The 20,128-nt window shown below is 39.9% G+C and overlaps 1 protein-coding gene across 4 annotated transcripts in view; it reads right to left on the reverse strand.

Moving 5' to 3' along the window:
- Window positions 1-951: 951 nt before the first annotated feature.
- The window catches only part of LOC123762590 (heme-binding protein 2), a 21,474-nt gene continuing 2,297 nt past the window's right edge, over window positions 952-20,128 (reverse strand). Inside the window, exons 1-5 of one of the 4 annotated variants that reach the window (XM_069332443.1) lie at window positions 9,852-9,983; window positions 8,195-8,281; window positions 7,459-7,588; window positions 7,090-7,270; window positions 952-6,254 (exon numbers count right to left, since the gene is read on the reverse strand). In XM_069332443.1, coding sequence (XP_069188544.1) covers window positions 5,951-6,254; window positions 7,090-7,270; window positions 7,459-7,588; window positions 8,195-8,281; window positions 9,852-9,932 — 783 coding nt within the window. In that variant the 5' untranslated portion in view covers window positions 9,933-9,983 and the 3' untranslated portion in view covers window positions 952-5,950. Of the gene's footprint in view, window positions 6,255-7,089; window positions 7,271-7,458; window positions 7,589-8,194; window positions 8,282-9,415; window positions 9,572-9,634; window positions 9,743-9,851; window positions 9,984-20,128 lie in introns of those variants that run through there. The other 3 variants (XM_069332445.1, XM_069332444.1, XM_045749183.2) reach the window with 3 other exon arrangements.

Genomic DNA, 20,128 nt, shown 5'->3' on the forward strand with positions numbered 1-20,128 from the left:
ATGGGTTCGTATCCTGGCCGGGGAGGATTTACTGGGCGCAATTCCTTAACTGTAGCCTCTGTTTAACGCAACAGTAAAATGTGTACTTGGATGAAAAAACGATTCTTCACGGCAGGGGATCGTATTCCAGGGACCTGCCCGAAACGCTACGCGTACTAGTGGCTGTACAAGAATGTAACAACTCTTGTATATATCTAAAAAAAAAAAAAAATATATATAATTTGGGAGTGGGGCCTTTCTTGGAAATCAACATGCAAGGTAGTGCCTACCATTACAGAAGAGACTTTGGTATAGTTAATAACTAAGAATTTAATAATTCAGTTTGCACAGAGAAACGTGTAGTGTTGGGCAGTTACAAAGCAGCATTACATTTTGAATGCATGAAAATAAACGACAAGATTGTGGTGGTTGTACTATCAAGGTTTGAAGAAAGAAAATAGACTGGCAGAGAGATGTGTGAATGTTGCATAGGGTACTGTAAGGAATAAGAACAGATAGCAGCAGTTGAGAGAATATTTAGCTTGTCAAGAACAGGAAACCTATACTTTGGCTTATCAAGGTCCCTTATAAACTAGCTACTGACCTTCTCCAGGATGCAATCCACAACAGATTACTAACTCCTGGGTACTTATTTACGGTTAGGTGAACAGAAACATCAAGTGCAAGAAAACGTACCAGGTGATTTCTGCCTCATCTGGTGACTGAACTCTGGTCCCTTAGTTAAGTGTAGGTGGTTTGTCAGTGATATACGTAGACCCATAAATTACTGTACCTACAGTACAGTATTATCAAAAGTGACCTATTCTTAAGGCTTTCCTCCTGTCTGGTAAATTCAGATATGATATACGGCAATTAAAGTGCAGCTTTATATGCTGTATGAATGGTTTTTAACAATTCTGAAAACCATATTCAATATGCAAAAAAGAAAATGTAGGAGATATCAGAGCTTCATTAAGGCGTTTATAAGTTTATTACAAAAATGCTTTACATAATAACCTTATCTCTATGGAAATGCAAAACCAGTAACTTTTTAAAAAGTATGTGCATCAAAGTACAGAAATTCAACCAGCAGATTAAATCTCATATTTCATTAAGATAATTAACAAAACCCAAAACACACATGAAAATTAAATTTATGGCATTTCGGTCCAGTCTGGGCCCTTAAATTTGAAATGTTATAGATGTCCAGGATATGAAACTTCATTACTTTCATTTTCATATGTATGAGTTAGATTATTAATTTTTCAGTCATGTTATTGTTACATTCTCTGCAATAATTTACAAAATTAAAAATTTTTTTTAAAATTTATGCGAGCTAAAATATAAAATGGATTATAGTGATAGTTGAACATGCAAGAGTATGTTCTAGTAAGACTAAAAATGAAAACTATCACACCTATTGGCCTATGAGAGGCAGATCCTATTTATACCAAAATTTATTCATGTAGAGTATGTGCATCACTCTAAACTAATCAGAGGTCCCATGTCTTATGTTACCTCGCAGTTTGTTCAATAATCAACACTCCAATATATATTTCAAAACTAATATTTACCCAGATCTTTTATAAATCTAAACTTCTCTAATTTGAATCCATTATTTCTCCAGTTTTGCCTTGGTAAAATGCATGTAAACAAAACAGATTTTTAAGTATAGCCTCTACAGATGAACCTTAACCCTTTGACTGCAAGATCCATAATACTTTCACTAAGCTTCTTTTCACAAGAAAATGGACAGCGGGCATTGTAATAATTCGTTTCACCATATGGACAGGAGAAAATACTGTATACTAAGGTCATCAATATATTGCTCTGAAACTTAAATAAACTACAAAGAGGAGTAGAATTTCTATGGTATGAGTACAGTATAAAGCTAATATAATTGAATAATGTTTAATTTTTTTAACTGTCAATGTATGAACATCAATGTTATTACAGTTTAATAAAATTGTTGAATTTATTATGTTTACAATATACAATAATTCCTAAGCAATAATGAGTAAATATTGTAAAAAGCAGACATATGGTTCTAATGTGGGTGACTGTAGCAATATCAGCTTTTGAGCACAACTTTGTTAGAGCCAGACCAACACTGACTGGCAATTTTTGTCCCCCCACTACATCAAGGGAGGCGATACATTTAACTAATGCCGCAGTACAAGGGTTAAGCTGGATATCTTTGTCAATTTACATAAATAGAAAACCCTAATTATAAAGCTGTATAAACAAGAAATAAGCATTTGCAAACACTGCCTTTTCTGAGAAAAGTAGAACCAGTTCCTCTTGTCTTGATCAATCGGTGGGCATGGCCTGGGGATGTAGTATACAAGGCCATCCTTTGGCCTGGCTCCCATCTTGCTTCTCACTCTGTGCCAGGCGCACCAGGCTCATACTTTGCACAATTTGCTTCTGGAGTCATTTTGCATTCTGTCACAGTCATGAGACTGTTTTTGAATACATCTTGAAGCTGATCACATTGGCTATGAACACAAAATGTCGTACATATTTTGTACACATTTTACATACAAACATGTGTCAAAAATGCACATAGATACTGTACTGGCAAAATGATAGAACAGTATTAACAAATTTTTTGTTTTTGTTTTAAGAATTGCTATATATTATTCTTTCTCAAATTTTGTGGTAAGCTGGGAATATACAAGGTTGCCACAGCCCTTCAACTGCATACATTTTCTCTGGTGTTCACCTTCCACTTTAACACTTGAGCTTCAACAATCTAACCGTTACCAGATTCATAATTTGCTTTAGCCTACCAATTCTGATGCAAGGAACAAATTGTTGTACAGTACTTTTTAACAAGCCCATTACCCATTTAAGTTGTAAAAAATATGAGCATTGTCCCTAATTAATCAATTCTGAACAGTGCAAAAGATGCTAATATTACAATAATGATCAATATCAATGAATTAGTAGTAAAGTGTCCACCAACCATCAAAATGCTGAACCAATACAGTACAATACACCAGTACTGGAACACATCACTATTGTCCTTTTAAATACTTGCCAAATTCTTTGAACAAAATGCACCGAGACTGAACGTTCTTATAACATAGCAGTTTTCAAAGTCACTTACAGTTAAACATTTATAACATATCAAAAATAGATAAGAGATACCTAAAATATACTGCCGATACTTTAACCTTTTTATGCAGATACCTTAAACCTTTTTAAGGTCTCTAAATATATTGCATACATATTGAGATTCATTGGCTATCATTATAGAACTAGGTTTGAGAATCTGACCATATTTTTGTAGATTATGTTTGTATAAATCATCTGCTTAACTGAATAACAGAAATTAGTCCCCATATAACAAAGTTGTCTACAGGAACTTCCTAAGGTTTATTTTATGGGCTTGCACAAACAAAGTATCAATCTATTGTTATAAAAACACAGCATCTTTTAAGTAGGCTTAATACCTACTACCTATTTTCTATATCTAGTCATGAATAGTATGGCTAAATCCTTCAAAATAATTGAGTAAGCATAAAACAACATTGTTACATGGAAATGTTACAAGTTTTGTGAACAATACACGTACTACTAGGTATTTATTTCCAACAAATATGTGTTTTATCTTGCAAGTTACATGTACAGTAACTTGCACAAACATTTTTACAGCATATGCACATCAAAACTGCCATAGCTCTAAATGAAATGTATGAATGCATCATTGAATGCACATCACAGTATAATAAAATAATTATTATATTAATGGTAAAAGATCAAATTTATACAGTATACGACTATCCACAAGGAAATCACATTATCGTGATATATCAATGAGAAAATACCATGTGGTATTGACCATGTCGTTGCGTAGTCGACTAGAGCGTGCCTCTGGGAATACCCAGCACATGGTTTGAATCCTCATTGCAGCTCATGTCGATTTTCTTATCAATAGGCCTATAAATAAGAACATTTGCTCCTTTTATGTGCTTGGTCAAAGCACCTCACTGTTTTCACATTTAAATATTTTAGGCAAGATATGACCACCAAACCACACGTCAGATGAAAAGGAAACGATGACGTTTCAGTCCGTCCTGGGCCATTATCAAGTCATCTCACACACACGACTTGATAATGGTCCAGGACAGACCGAAATATTGTCATTTCTTCATCTTGTGTAGTTTGGTCATCATATCTTCAGCTACATTGTGACTCATTGTCTGCATTTTATGCAATTTTAAGTCACACGTAGTCACAACCTCAAAATTCCACACTCATTGGATCGTTACAATATTAAAAAAAAAAGTTTAGCATTTTGGTGCATCAAGATTACTGTTTTGATGCACAGTGCAGGCTATCTTGAGATGATTTTGGGGCTTAGCATTCCCACAGCCCAGTCCTCTACCAGGCCTCCTTTTTGTTATAAACCTCCCGGGAAGCAGCCCATAGCAGCTGTCTAACTCCCAGGTACCTATTTACTGCTAGGTAACAGAGGCATCAAGGTGAAAGAAACTCTGCCCATTTGTTTCCGCCTCCACCGGGGATTGAACCCGAAACCTCAGGACTAATCTGAAGCACTGTCCACTCAGCTGTCAGGCAGGCAGTCAGTTGTGTCCCAGAGAGTTTGAGCTAGTGCCTCAAGCCATGAGTAGAACCAGTGTGTAAAAAGGGTCTCCTAGTACAGCTGGCTTCATTCTATACCTAGGCAGGACAGAAATAGTTGGGCACATTTTCTTTTAGTTGACCAGACCACACACTGGAAGGTGAAGGGACGACAACGTTTCGGGCCGTCCTGGACCATTCTCAAGTTGATTGTCTTGAGAATGGTCCAGGATGGACCGAAACGTCGTTGTCCCTTCACCTTCTAGTGTGTGGTCTGGTCAACATACTTCAGCCACGTTATTGTGACTCATCGCCTGCACATTTCCTTTTACCTAATGCTTCTGTTCACCTAACATTAAATATATATCAGGGATTTGGCCAACTATCGTGGCATTGAATCCAGGGAAGGGTCAGTAGTTTGACTTTTGTGGGAATCTCAATACAAGCCTAAACTATATTATACACTGTCTGCATCCCATCCTTAAAATAAAGAGCTTATCAATTCCATGTAGCCATAGTTCCCCCATTTATAAATTAAATGTTCTTTACACATTATTCACAATCGAATATGCTTGGATTTTGGAAGAAGGAAGCTCTTTATGCAATGTTCAGTGCAGTAAACTTTGTTGAATCATTAATGCCTCTATAAAATCCTATGCAATGCCAAAGTTAAAACACTTCAATCACAAAATTTAAACCATGTACACTGAATTCACCACCACCATGAAACGCGGAAGAATTACAATTGGTGAATTACGTACAGGTAAGCTGCAAAGCTGAAGTATTGTATTTTATTAAACGTAGTTAATGTTAAAGCAGAAAGCAAAATTGCATTTAGTCATTCATATCCAATATGATGTTTTCTCAGTGGCTCTATGGAGGTGTTTTGCATAAATTTCCCCATCTACCACACTAGTATGCATTTCTTTAAATAATAATAATAATAATAATAATAAAAATGCTGTTTTAACCATCACACATGTAAGGCTCGCAAAAAAGTATGTGGTAACTAGAATTTTTCTTTAGCTTTAGTAAAATTAATCTGCATACTGTTTATACACTAGTATAATATATAACATGGCAATTTTAGGGAGAAAATATTTATTTTAAAACAGCGACTACCTTAACAGGCTACAAGGCCACTAGAATCATAGCTATGGAAAAATATTTACATCAATACACCTAACATTAAGTGTCTCTCTACATCTGAACCCTTAATAACAATTATTTACAGAACTGTATATATTTCCAATAATTTATAACAAGAAACTGTTCAAGGACAATTTTGATCCTTTATATTTACTATACTTAGTTATCCAAATATTATACAGAGGACCTTCTGCTTCCTGCTGTACAACATCTTATTCTTGTTTTACTTTCATTAATGTACTTCAGTCTTTTGATCTTGCTCTGCATCACAATCTTTAATGAGAGAACCATTTGTTTCCCGATTCTTGTTCTCTTCATTCCTGGTTGAATCATTTTCTTCTTTACTTTCAAAATTATCTTTTGTCTTTATAAACCAGATTTCATTGCGTCTGCTAAATAATTTGAAGGGTGGATCATATCCGACAATGTAATATTGATCGAAGTTCACTCCAATTTCTCCACTTTTCTTGATTGCCTCAGCTAGTTCTTTAACCTCCTTTAATATAATCTCATCATTTGCATATCCTCCAAAACGCCTGAAAGTAATGCAGTACGATATCATTATTATTAACATGAATACATTGAATACTATCTGGAAAACAAATACTCTTTACAGATAGGTGTACCATACTCCCACTTGAACTAAGACCCTTGACAACAACCAAAGTCACTGAATCTGAAGATTAACATTTTCTTCCATTTTATACGAAACATTATTATGTTTTTATTAATGTAAATGACAGAACACTTGAGCACAGTTAAAAAAATATTTTTTTTAATTGTAACTAATACAGGTAAGTTGACTTTTTATTAATCCTTGACAAATTAAATTGTAAACTGATGTGAAGTACCAAAGCAATTTTCCTACATGTAAATCTTTAATTAAAAATAAAAGACAAAAATATCTGTTCAGGAAAAAGTGAAATCTTACATTTGTGAACCCCCTAAAACCCCTGAAGCTTTCACAAGACCCTATTAATGTTTACTCAAGACATTTTAATTAATTTGAAGTCTTGTACAGTATTCTGTACGTGTTAAAGTTTAAATACAGTATGGTACAATATATTGAATTGGTTCTGTAGATATGGAACAATGTACATACAAGGAATATCTAATGACTTCCTATTTTTGGGTACAGGAAGCCTGTCAGGATTATCGAAGCCCCACTAAAACCATGTCTGACCACTTTCCCAGGATACAACCCACAACACTTCCTAACTTCTGGGTACCCATGTACTGTACTGTAGTACTACGTGAACATAGGCATATGTTTTCAAACTTCTCACCCTGTTTGAAAATAGAACTACAGTACTTTGATCCAATTACAGATAAATGGGCACAAACTATGGATACATTGTACTATAAGTATACCTTGTAAGAACAGTCAATTCTGGACGATCTTCAAAGAAGATAGTTTTGTCGGCTATTTGTGGTGGGCATTGCTGATATTCCTCTGGCACCAAGAATCCCATAGTAAAGGTAGATTCGCTGTCTGGTCCTGCACCAGGTTCCACATACGTAGTCACAGGTGAGGTCATGTCAATTCTTATGTCTAGAAAAAATGCAGTCAAAAATTTATTTTACAACAGTATAATTTGTTATAAAAATTGTTACTATTGAAGATATCCTTTTGTCACAAAAATTTTATATTTTCTTTTATGAAACAAATATACCACAAATTCTGACAATCTTACTTAAAATAATTTACATAATTGCCAACTAGGAATAATTAGAACTCACTAGGATCATTCTTGCCAGATATGTAATTAAAGAGAGCACGGAACATGGGACTAATTAGCTCATCTCTATTCAAGCCCTTCATTGTTGTACATGCCCACTTCCGTGCTGGGTATATTCTTTCTTCATAGCTCTGTGGATAGACACAAGATACTGTAGTGAATTCAGGTAAATTTAAACTAAACAATTATGGCATTTCCTATATAAAATAATAAACATGGATGATAATTGTAAAGCACTATAGAAAATTTGTTACAAAATGGTTCAAATACATTTAAAAATAATATACAGTATAGGCATACAATATTTCATATAAAATTAATGAAATGAGTAAGATGTATGGTATATAAAAGCAAAACATGTACTGTGCAGGAATTTTAAATAAAGAATCTACTGATTGTCACCTCTATATTGTATATCTTGTTAAGAATGAATACAATGAATTATTGTGTTATATTTCTTGAAGATTCTCACATGTATTAGGTTAATGCTCTTTTTAATATTAAGTGTTCAATCTGTCATACACTACCTATAAATAATTTATCAAAATTATTCTACATTTTGCCTGAAATGCTGTGTATCTGTTTGTGTGTAACCCCTGTACCTACAATTGTCCTTTCATCTTATGTTCTTTGTATGCACATCCTTATGAATAAAATTATTAATCATCTTTAATTTTTTCCTTTACAACCCAACATTTTACTGATTAATTACTGAAAACTGTACAAAAATAACTTGCATCTCTCTCAGCCACTACAGTATATGGTGCCATTTCCACGTCACCAAAGGCTGCACGGATCCCCTTCAGGATTGCAGCCATCGTGCCCTGCAAGTTAAAATTCATCTTGATATGCATGATTGGAATAGCATTCAAAAAGCACTTTTACACTCCTGCAAAAAGTGGACTCCATGAATTCTTAAATTTTTTATAATTTATATTTCCATTGTTGATTAATTACTATACGTTACAATGTCAATTTTTATTAGTAGCCCATCTTATTACCTATAACTATTTGAGTAAGGAGCAGATTGTTCTCAACTCTAGGTAACATTGCTTACTGTTATTAACAAAGCTACTAAGGTTACAGTACTCACCTAATGAAATAAACCCATTGATTTATGGGTTTATTATTACCACAAACAAATGACATTGTTACCACAAACTCTGAATAATACATAAACACTAGTATGCTTCATTACAGTATTACAATGTTTTAACAATCGTCAATGAAATTACAGGTTGAGTTATAAGAGTAATCCAATCATTGTAGGGATAGGATACATAAACGAGGCAATATATACGGTGGAACCTCGAATTAACGAATTTAATCCGTTCTGGCACCGAACGTCATGTGAAATGCTCGTCTTTCAAAACTAATTTCCCCATTTAAAACATTCAGTGTTGGAATATGTTGCCCGAAAATGCTTTGCGTCCTAGTGGCTGTACAATAATGTAAGAACTCTTGTATATATATAAATAAAATAAATAAATGTGGAAATGAACGAGCAGATGTGCTGGCTGCTGAAGATGCTTAAGGTGACCATACTTTATACCCAAGACTCTTCTACAAATTATCATCAGTATCAGGCAACATCACCGTGACAAGGTAATTGAGGATAGAAGAACAAATCAGTGAATCTGTACAATGGTACAATATGGTTGCAGCTGGCGATGATAATTAAAGATGAAGAGGTGGCCACGGTACAGAATCATTAATAGCGAGAATCCGTCTTGGATACAAATATCCATGGATTTGGAATGGAAACAACAGTTGAGCAGGGGAGTTGCAGAATCTGTGGTGAGAGTGATGGACACCGTCTTGACCACTATCTACAAGAATGTGAACAACTGAGAGACATTGGAAATACTGTGTCGAATAATAAACCCGGCATTGTTTGAGTTAGGAAAATAACATTTGTCAAACAGATACTGTTGTCAGAAGATTCCCCCATTTTGCACCTGCAAGATAACAAATTTTAAGGGTTGACGAATGCTAATCTTGAGAAGTTATTCACTGGAGACAGTTGTCTCAGCTGTGTCTGGGTACAAGTGACAGGATGCAAAACCCAGCGGGTTTTCTTCTTATTGGGGAGTGTTATACACGCTGCTATGGCGGTGTCCACTTGCAAGATGAGTGGAGCTGCCCAATACTGTCACTATGGCGGTGTGTCCACTCACAGGATGAGTGGTGCTGCCCAATACTGTCACTATGGCGGTGTGTCCACTCACAGGATGAGTGACGCTGCCCAATACTGTCACTATGGCGGTGTGCCCACTCACAGGATGAGTGACACTGCCCAATACTGTCACTATGGCGGTGTGCCCACTCACAGGATGAGTGGCACTGCCCAATAAATTCGCCCCTCTGATAAAATCTAAAAAACAATTTAGGTACTGGCTTGTTATGGAAGAGGGGATGCAGGCATTGGCTTGTTACTAGGAGTGGGAGGGGAGAGTACGATGGTTCAGCCATCATCTCGTTGCCAGGGAGGATGGCGCCTGTCTAGTCAGAACGATTCGTTAGGAGCATAGAGCAAAAAAGTTAGATTGGTTGATCTAAATGAACCCAAACCATTCGTTCAGTTATTTTGACATCGACAGGGATAGTGGTACTGGACTACCATCCTGTTAAAATCAAACTTCCTCGCGCGTACCAAGCTCCGAAATTTATAATTTTGCATTATAAATATGCAAGCATGTTAAACCTCTTCACTTATGACCAATAATGCCCCCTGAAAGGAATACGACTTTCCGGTCCATCCTGACAAGTAACTGATCATGTAGTTCATAAAATAGATGTAACAGGATATATTGAGGACATACTGTATTTTTGTCAGGCTACAATACTGCGGCTATATATATCTACAAGAAAACAAGTATTGAATTCACTGTTGGCATTTAACCTTGAACCATTTAACTTTGACAGCATGGTGTATACCATACACGCATGGTACACACACTGCCGCATTAATTTTGAATAATGTGAGTAAAAGTACAGTCAGTAAAAAGCCTAAACAAATTGTGTGTTGGGGGGGGGGGGGGGTCGGCGAGGGTAGTAGATCCACTGGGGCAGGTGTACTCACCTAGTTGTGCTTGAGGGGGTTGAGCTTTGGCTCTCTGGTCCCGCCTCTCAACCGTCAATCTACTGGTGTACAGATTCCCGAGCTTCTCAAGCTCTATCATATCTACATTTGAAACTGTGTATGGAGTCAACCTCCACCACATCACTTCCTAGTGCATTCCATTTTTATTTGGATAAAATTTACTGGTTCGGTAACAGGGTTGTTGATTTGTGGAACCAATTACCGCGTAACGTGGTGGAGGTGGGGTCCCTCGATTGTTTCAAGCGTGGGTTGGACATGTATATGCGTGGGATTGGGTGGTTATAAATGGGAGCTGCCTCGTATGGGCCAATAGGCCTTCTGCAGTTACCTTTGTTCTTATGTTCTATGTTCTAACTACTCTGACAATGAAAAAGTTCTTTCTAATGTCGCTGTGGCTCATTTGGGTACTCGGCTTCCACTTGTGTCCCCTTGTGTGTGTACCACCCATGTTAAAGAATCCATCCTTGTCTACCCTGTCAATTTCCCCTAGAATTTTGTATGTGGTGATTATGTCTCCCCGAGTTCTTCTGTCTTCCTGCGACGTGAGGTGCAGTTCCCCGAGCCTTTCCTCGTAACTCATGCCTCTTAGTTCTAGGACTAGCCTATGGCATACCTTTGAACTTTTTCCAGCTTCGTCTTGTGCTTGACAAGGTACGGGCTCCATGCTGGGGCCGCATGGGGCCGTGTGCATGTATTAAACAAGTATACATTATCTAACATATCTCAAGTAAATGCACGCGAAATTGTACAGAAATGTACTCTAAGGCCCACCGTTATACGTATCAACTACTGTACTACATCTCTAAGATGAATCTATAAGTCATTCACCAGTGCACAGAGGTTCCCCCTATTCCATTCTTCTTAGTAAACTAAATATTTGTTTGCTTGAATTTGGTATAGCAAACAAGCAGTGTCAAATTACATGTTATAAATAGTATTGAGAGTTACACCAGAGACGATGCCAACAGCGGAAATGATACCCCCCGTGTTGACAGCCACCATTAGCCAGGTTGCCAGGCGGTTCCAGCGCCGCCTTGTCTGGCCACGTTTCACACACGCCTACCCTTGCTAAGAGTATAATCTGAAAGACCAAGTCGCATAGCATTTTGTTTCCGGTATTAATATATATTTCATCGGCGGTTATCAGCGTTTGGGTATTAAAGTTTATCAAAGAACAAGAGGCCTCGGGTATTATTTTCTTACATGTGTGTGCTTGTATACTTACCATCAAGGTTAATTTACAATGTTAGTGTTCCTAACATTGATCTTGTGGTAAATTAATGATTACCTGTGTTTGTCCATTTACCTTAAACCTAGTATTTTTTTCTATCACAGACGTGGCCACACATTTACAATGCTAATCAGCATATATATACATTTTCTTCTGTCCTCCATGGGCAGGGTTATCTTGAGGTTATCTTGAGATGATTTCGGGGCTTTTTTTTCAGTGTCCCCGCGGCCCGGTCCTCGACCAGGCCTCCACCCCCAGGAAGCAGCCCGTGACAGCTGACTAACACCCAGGTACCTATTTTACTGCTAGGTAACAGGGGCATAGGGTGAAAGAAACTCTGCCCATTGTTTCTCGCCGGCGCCTGGGATCGAACCCAGGACCACAGGATCACAAATCCAGCGTGCTGTCCGCTCGGCCGACCGGCTCCCGGGTTAGAGATCTGTTAAAATATAGTTCAGTGATTTATTGAACAATCAACAACAGGTGATTGTAGTGCTTTTAAAATTAGGCCTACTGTCAGTGCGACGTAGGCAATTAATGTACGTGCGAGGGCTGGGCATATAGGCTATACAGCGCATCTATTTCAGAAGGAACAACGTACATAATTCCTTCATGGCCTGCACACAGCCTTTTCGAATATTTAACAAGAAATGTAAAACTATATATAGGTTTAATCGTGTAACTTTCCTAGCCTCAGACAAACTCTAGCAGGGAAGAACAATACCAGCACCTCCCCCCCCCCTCCCCCCCGCCGCTAGTGATCAATAACCCCTCTTCCACCTCAGCGTCGAGGCCACACTGGCGAAGACATGGCATCTACGCCTCTCTTTACCCCACACCAACGGCTAAATATAAACAATAAAGAGCATCTCAAAAGAGAAACAATTAACTTTGACATGATCTGAAATAGATGGGCATGGTTCCCAAAAAGTTAACCATTCCTTTTCCGTCCTCTGTACACATTCTGGGACGGATAAGTCACTCACCTGACATCTGCTAATGTGATTTTTTTCCAGTCTATCCTCCTGTTTAGGTAGTACTTATAGTAAAAACGACTACCATCTACATTGACGTAAAAGGCAATCAGAGTAGAAATCAGTACTATTGAATTTCGACAAACTAGAAACTTTTTTTATATTCATGTTGAGAGAAAAAACCTAACCTAGGAGTTGCAACCCGTCCTCTTAAAAATAACGTCGCTTTTCGCTCGTATGCGCGCTATTGCCAAAAATTAATGCAATTTGAAATGAAATTGGCTCACGAAAGGGATGCACTGTCCCGTTTTCTGTTTGACTCCTCCGGCTTACTTGGCTAGGTTAGGAGCGGAAACTTTCAATTAACGTTTTTCCATGACGCTTTGAAACTTTAGAACTTCCTGCCCTCCTAACATACCAGAGGACCCTTAACTTACCGTTATGGGGAAAAAATCCAAAATTTATTTTCAATGTTTTTCATTTTGAAATTACGTCAATTTTCGGCCATACGGGCACACAGCCAAATTCATACGTAATTTGTTAAGAGGACAGGGTTAACAGGGTCTCCTATGCCGGTTAAGTGATGTGGTGGAGGCTGACTCCATACACAGTTTCAAGTGTAGATATGATAGAGCCCAATACGCTCAGGAACCTGTACACCTGTTGATTGACGGTTGAGAGGCGGGACCAAAGAGCCAGAGCTCAACCCACGCAAGGACAACTAGGTGAGTACACACACAATCCGTATATAATACACAATTTGAATAATGATTACACATTCTGCATAATAATACGCGTCACAATTACGCTGCATATATATTTCAAATTATTATACATACTCTATATAAATAAAATAAGTGCAAAAACAGGATATATTGATTCAAGGACTAAAACTACCCGCCTCCGGTCGCAACAATAAAAACAAATACAAGGACTAAAATTATCTGCCGAGTCTGTAGGCAGGCCAGCCTTATGGCGCATTAGAAACAGGGGCAACAAGGACTACGCTGCGAAGGCCACACTAAATACCTCTCACTTTGCATGCAAAATATTGAGTATAGGCGTTCAAGAGTACAGCATACAGCCACGTCCAACACGGGAGGACGCAGCTGGTTGACCAGACGACCAACCAGGAGGCCTGGTCGGAGGCCGGGCCGCAGGGATGTTGATCCCTGGAAGCTACACAAGGTAGGCTGCTCTTCCACTATTTCCTCCCCTTAATTACCTCTGAATATCTACAAACAGTCTGTGTAGGATAATCTCCCTACATTTAATATGCATACGCCCATTTTCACCCTATTCGAAGCCTGCATTGATCAGTAACATGGCCGCTACTTTGGAAAAATGCCAGGGATATAGCCGTCCACAAAAATAAAAGATTGAAGGAATCTACAAAAGGTCAATTTGCCCATCCGAGACAACTATTTAGGCTTGCATCCAACTACCCCACTTATTGACTAAAGCTATCCAACCTATAGTTGAAACACCCGAGCTTGCTTCCGGGAAAATTGGCAACTTAATAACTCCTCAACTCTATTTTACGACAGTGAGAGTTTTTTATCAATATCTATACTAATCCAATTATTATCCATGGCATGTTCTAACGTTGCTTGATATTTTAAGTGCCCTACTTATATATACCCCATTAAATCCTTTTAGTAATATTTCCCCATTACTCTATCTAATTCAGGGGTTCTATGCATTTTTTATTTACGATTGCAGACCCCCCCCCCCAATGTCATACTGGAGGGAGGTCTTAAAAAAAAATTGAAATCGCCACCAAGAGTCGTATTAGGGAGCAGTAGGGCTTCAACAGAGATCAATAGCCTGGCTTTACGTCACGTATGGATAACTATGAACACAACGGCCGAAAGAAAATCAATGATTTTATAATTTATAGAAAAGCTGCAAATCACAAAAGATCTAGTGATATTTTTACAGTTTTTTTGTGTAATCAAAACAGAAGTGAGGTAGTTACTGATGGTGATAATTAAATCTAATGTAATATTTTCTAGCGTAGAAAATATCTGGGTTAAGTACCCAATTATTTGGTACCCCCATTGCCCTAAGGGGTAACACTTAAGTGCACAGTACTAAAGTGTACTTCACAAGTGCACAGTACTAAAGTGTACTTCACAAGTGCACAGTACTAAAGTGTACTTTACAAGAATTTGATTATTATAAAAGCTGATCCACGTTTACTACTATAGTATGTTCAAACTTGCTTCGTTTAAGGTGGGGGGGGGAGGAATCTTTCACCTAGTTATTTTATTTATTTATATATACAAGAGTTCACACCTTGTAAAGCCACTAGCACGCATAGCGTTTCGGGCAGGTCCTTAATCCTATTTTTTCCCCAGATTACGACCCGCTAAATCGTTTAACAACCAAGGACCCATTCACTGCTGGGTGAACAGAGGCTACAGTTAAGGATTGGCGCCATCCTCCCCGGCCAGGATATGAACCTATAATTTTATAATCATTGTTGTGCGTTGAGCTGTTGCAGAGAAGCGATAGAAGCCCTTGAATTTACCTGAAGGCCACCATCTCTAGTGGCGTCGGGAGGAGAGGGGAAGGGACAGGGAGGAGAGGGGAAGGGACAGGGAGGAGAGGGGAAGGGACAGGGAGGAGAGGGAAGGGACAGGAAGCAGGAGGCTTGTGGAAGGGCCCCCCCCCCCTTCCATTGTTCCCGAGGACTGCTTCCAGCCGGATGCTAAACTGATGTAATGTCTTGGCATTTACGCCTTCGATGTATAAGCTGTTTCACCCTACTGGTGAAAATGCTTTTCCCTGTTTTCTGCCTTATATTCTGGCTGCTGAACTTGCCGCTGTTCTCTTGTACGTGTTACTTTTAACCTTTAAAAAAAAACGTGGATCTGATTAATATCCTTCAACTTGCTTGGTATTTTAAAGGTATCCGAGATCAGCCCTTTCATGTCTGGTTTACAGTGTTAGCCCCGTGGCCCTCAGCTGGTCCTGGTATGGGTCGACTGGGCTCTGGGATGATTTTTGCGCTGTGTGTAACTTTCTCCAAAGCAGGCATGTCCTCCTAATAATGATGTCTCCATGCTTGGCTACTATACCCCAGATGGGGGGGGGGGGGGTGGTATGGGCTCATCAGATATTTGCAGTTTTTTTTAATGCAGCTCCCACTTATGCAACTTTCAATGACTTTCTGAAGTCATGAAACCTTTTCTGAAAATTTCTGACGAAATATTGCTAGACGGTAGATCGACGTTGTTGCTTCATTTAAGTTGGCGTTCAAGTCGGCGTTCAAGCTCCGGCCGTCCAAGGGGTTGGGCACCATTCCTTTTCCCCCGTCCCATCCCAAATCCTTATCTTGACCCCTTACAAGTGCTATATAGTTGTAATAGGTTGGCTCTTTCTCCTGATAGTTCCCTTCCCTTCACAGTTTTAAAGCCGACCTGAAACACAGATGGTCATTCAAATCAACAACCCAAATTATCTCCGATTCCTGGTGGATTGATCTGTCTTCCTGAAGTTGTCCTTTGTTAGCTTTTATTTTTTTACTGCTTGTCATCCATCTAATTTCTTCCTTTTCTTCTTGGTGCGTATTTTTAAACAGGATCAGCGATGAACTTCGTAACTTTTTCCATGATGCTTCCAAGTCTCAACTCCAAGAGGTATTTTGCAATTATTCTCTCGTTCCCTAATAGTCTCCTCGAAGGTAACCCAGGAAGTCATCATCAATGACCTTTATTTGGTCAAAACTCCATACCTTGATTTGATCGGTCATGCCCTGATCAGATGTTAGCACAAGATCTAGAAAGCTGTTACCTCAGGTGGACTCACATGCTCTACGAGAATGGAGTCCTGTATCAGGACTGGAAATTGTGCTACTTCAACTTGTGATTTTAGATTCATACAATCTATTGTCTTGTGACTGAAGTCCCCCATTATAAGAGCTTTGGTTTCAGCTGGAACATTTATGACATTATGCAAATTTAAAGCCTCATAAGTAGTATTTAGAGGCACATAATTAAAAAATTAATCCTTAGGATTCATTGAGAGATTTGAGTTTAGATCTGTGAAAGTCGGCACTGATCAATTACTGTACTGTTCTGGTATATTTTGGCGAAACCTACGGCCAACGGCTTTGGTTACCATACATGAGTATATTAACAAATTAGATCCTTGCCAAGTTGCACTTGCGGGGGTTGAGCTTCGGCTCTTTGTCCAGCACTGAGCGACGATTATGACAAACCCGAGAAAGAAATCTTCAAGACACATATATAGGTGTTATTTATTTCGTCTATTGTAAAACAATAAGAGGCATAATATGTCTAAAATGTTATAATTACAAATGATAACCTATGGAGGAGGGGAAGAAAGCAAAGAGCTTCTTGAGGTTATCTTGAGATGATTTCGGGGCTTAGCGTCCCCGCGGCCCGGTCCTCGACCAGTCCTCCTTTTTGTTACACATCCCCCAGGAAGCAGCCCGTAGAAGCTGTAACTCCCAGGTATCTATTTACTGCTAGGTAACAGGGGGCATCAGGGTGAAAGAAACATTTTGCCCATTTGTATCCGCCTCCACCGGGGATCGAACCCGGAACCTCAGGACTACGAATCCGAAGCGCTGTCGACCCAGCTGTCAGCTGCATCAATCATTTGCAGATTTACAAAACATACTCGTATAGCTAAGTAATTTACAGTTAAAAGTAAAGATCCCAAGAGTCCCGACGCCTTCTACTTGTCTTACGTGTGATAAACATGAGGCGGTACAAATCTTAAGAGCTCTCCTCCAAAACAATATGCATCAACCCTTTTTTAACAGACAAAGTTTCATTAGCAATGATGCTGGGGCTCATAATGACACTTAGTTAAGAGTTACCTATATCGGCTCATCTCAAGCCTGACGCTAAAAAACTGATGAGCTTATTAATTTTTCCGTTAAGATAAACATTTATTGGCAAGTTACCATACCTTGAGGTTATCTTGAGGTGATTTTGGGGCTCAGCGACCCCGAGGTCCGGTCCTCGACCAGGCCTCCTGGTTGGTGGACTGGTCAACCAGGATGTTGGACGCAGCTGCTCGCAGCCTGACACATGAATCACATACGTCAAAAGCCAAATACGTCAAGGACAAAAGCCTTATTGGAATACAGAATATATAAAAGGCTCTCAAAGGGAATTGTATTTTAATATGTTATCAATAAGAGCGGATATCACAAACTTTACCCCCGTCTGCAGCGTCAACATTTATTACACAACCAAGAGTATATTTATAAAACATTGTATTCATTTATAAAACTGCATCACATTCCTTAGTTTGGAACTGAACGTTTAACATTCCTTACAAACTAGCAATAATCCAGTAGCTTACACCGAGGAGCATGTGATGCCACTCTGGTGCAGTTGTTTTAAGTCACCGTGTCTGGGGACAGGAAGCCTGGAGTTTATTCATTCACGTTTGACTTTTATCGAGGTCCCCCCCCCCCTCCCAAGGCCAAATTCCAGACCCCGGCCAGGATGTAACCTGGTCAGCTGACTAACTCTCCAGTACCTACTCACCACTATGTAAACACAACATTAGGTAAAAGGAAATGTGCCCAGCTATTTCTGTCCCGGCCGGGATTCGAACCCAACTTTACTACTGGGCCCCGTTAACAGCCGTTGCGTCTCCCCCTTCCAACACGACTCTTGATGATTCAGCTCTTGCAGACAAGGTGTTAGAAGAGTTGGAATGCGAGACGAATTTGGGCTCCCGTGCGACTCTGCTCAAACACTGAACCAAAGGCTAATAGTGATTCCAATTACACCCCTCCCCCCCCCACTACAGTGCAACACTTCAACTCTCAAACCACACGACACAAATTTGTACTCCGGTTGATTGACAGTTGAGAGGTGGGATGAAAGAGGCGAAGTTTAATCCCTGCAAATCCCAAAGACCTTAATCTACCCAATGACCAAGGTTCCCATAGATCTTAATACCAGAGTACCTAAGTAGGCCTGCTAAATAAAAAAAAAACATGCTTAATATACTAAATACCAAAATATACTAACAAAAGCACATGACAGTGCCACAAGGTAAACCCGCACAATTATGCCACAATAGGCTTACTGCCACAAGGTAAACCCGCACAATTATGCCACAATAGGCTTACTGCCACAAGGTAAACCCGCACAATTATGCCACAATGGGCTTACTGCCACAAGGTAAACCCGCACAATTATGCCACAATAGGCTTACTGCCACAAGAAACAAGAGCTCTAAGACCACCAACTCAACACTTGCACGACGGGGGACTGTTGAAGCCGCCGCCTCACCGCCCTCCAGCACCCCGTAACACACCACCCCAGACACACACACAACACAACACCACCCCAGACACACACACAACACCACCCCAGACACACACACAACACACCACCACCCCAGACACACACACAACACACCACCACCCCAGACACACACACAACACAACACCACCCCAGACACACACACAACACCACCCCAGACACACACACAACACACCACCACCCCCAGACACACACACAACACAACACCACCCCAGACACACACACAACACCACCCCAGACACACACACAACACCACCCCAGACACACACACAACACCACCCCACCCCAGATACACACACAACACAACACCACCCCAGACACACACACAGCACCACCCCAGACACACATACAACACAACACCACCCCAGACACACACACAACACAACACCACCCCAGACACACACACAACACCACCCCAGACACACACACAACACAACACCACCCCAGACACACACACAACACAACACCACCCCAGACACACACACAACACAACACCACCCCAGACACACACAACACCACCCCAGACACACACACAACACAACACCACCCCAGACACACACACAACACCACCCCAGACACACACACACACAACACCACCCCAGACACACACACAACACAACACCACCCCAGACACACACACAACACAACACCACCCCAGACACACACACAACACAACACCACCCCAGACACACACACAACACAACACCACCCCAGACACACACACAACACCACCCCAGACACACACACAACACAACACCACCCCAGACACACACACAACACAACACCACCCCAGACACACACACAACACCACCCCAGACACACACACAACACAACACCACCCCAGACACACACCACCACCCCAGACACACACACAACACCACCCCAGACACACACACAACACCACCCCAGACACACACACAACACCACCCCAGACACACACACAACACAACACCACCCCAGACACACACACAACACAACACCACCCCAGACACACACCACCACCCCAGACACACACACAACACAACACCACCCCAGACACACAC

Source organism: Procambarus clarkii, chromosome 27, assembly GCF_040958095.1.
Source record: "Procambarus clarkii isolate CNS0578487 chromosome 27, FALCON_Pclarkii_2.0, whole genome shotgun sequence".
Classification (NCBI taxonomy): domain Eukaryota; kingdom Metazoa; phylum Arthropoda; class Malacostraca; order Decapoda; family Cambaridae; genus Procambarus; species Procambarus clarkii.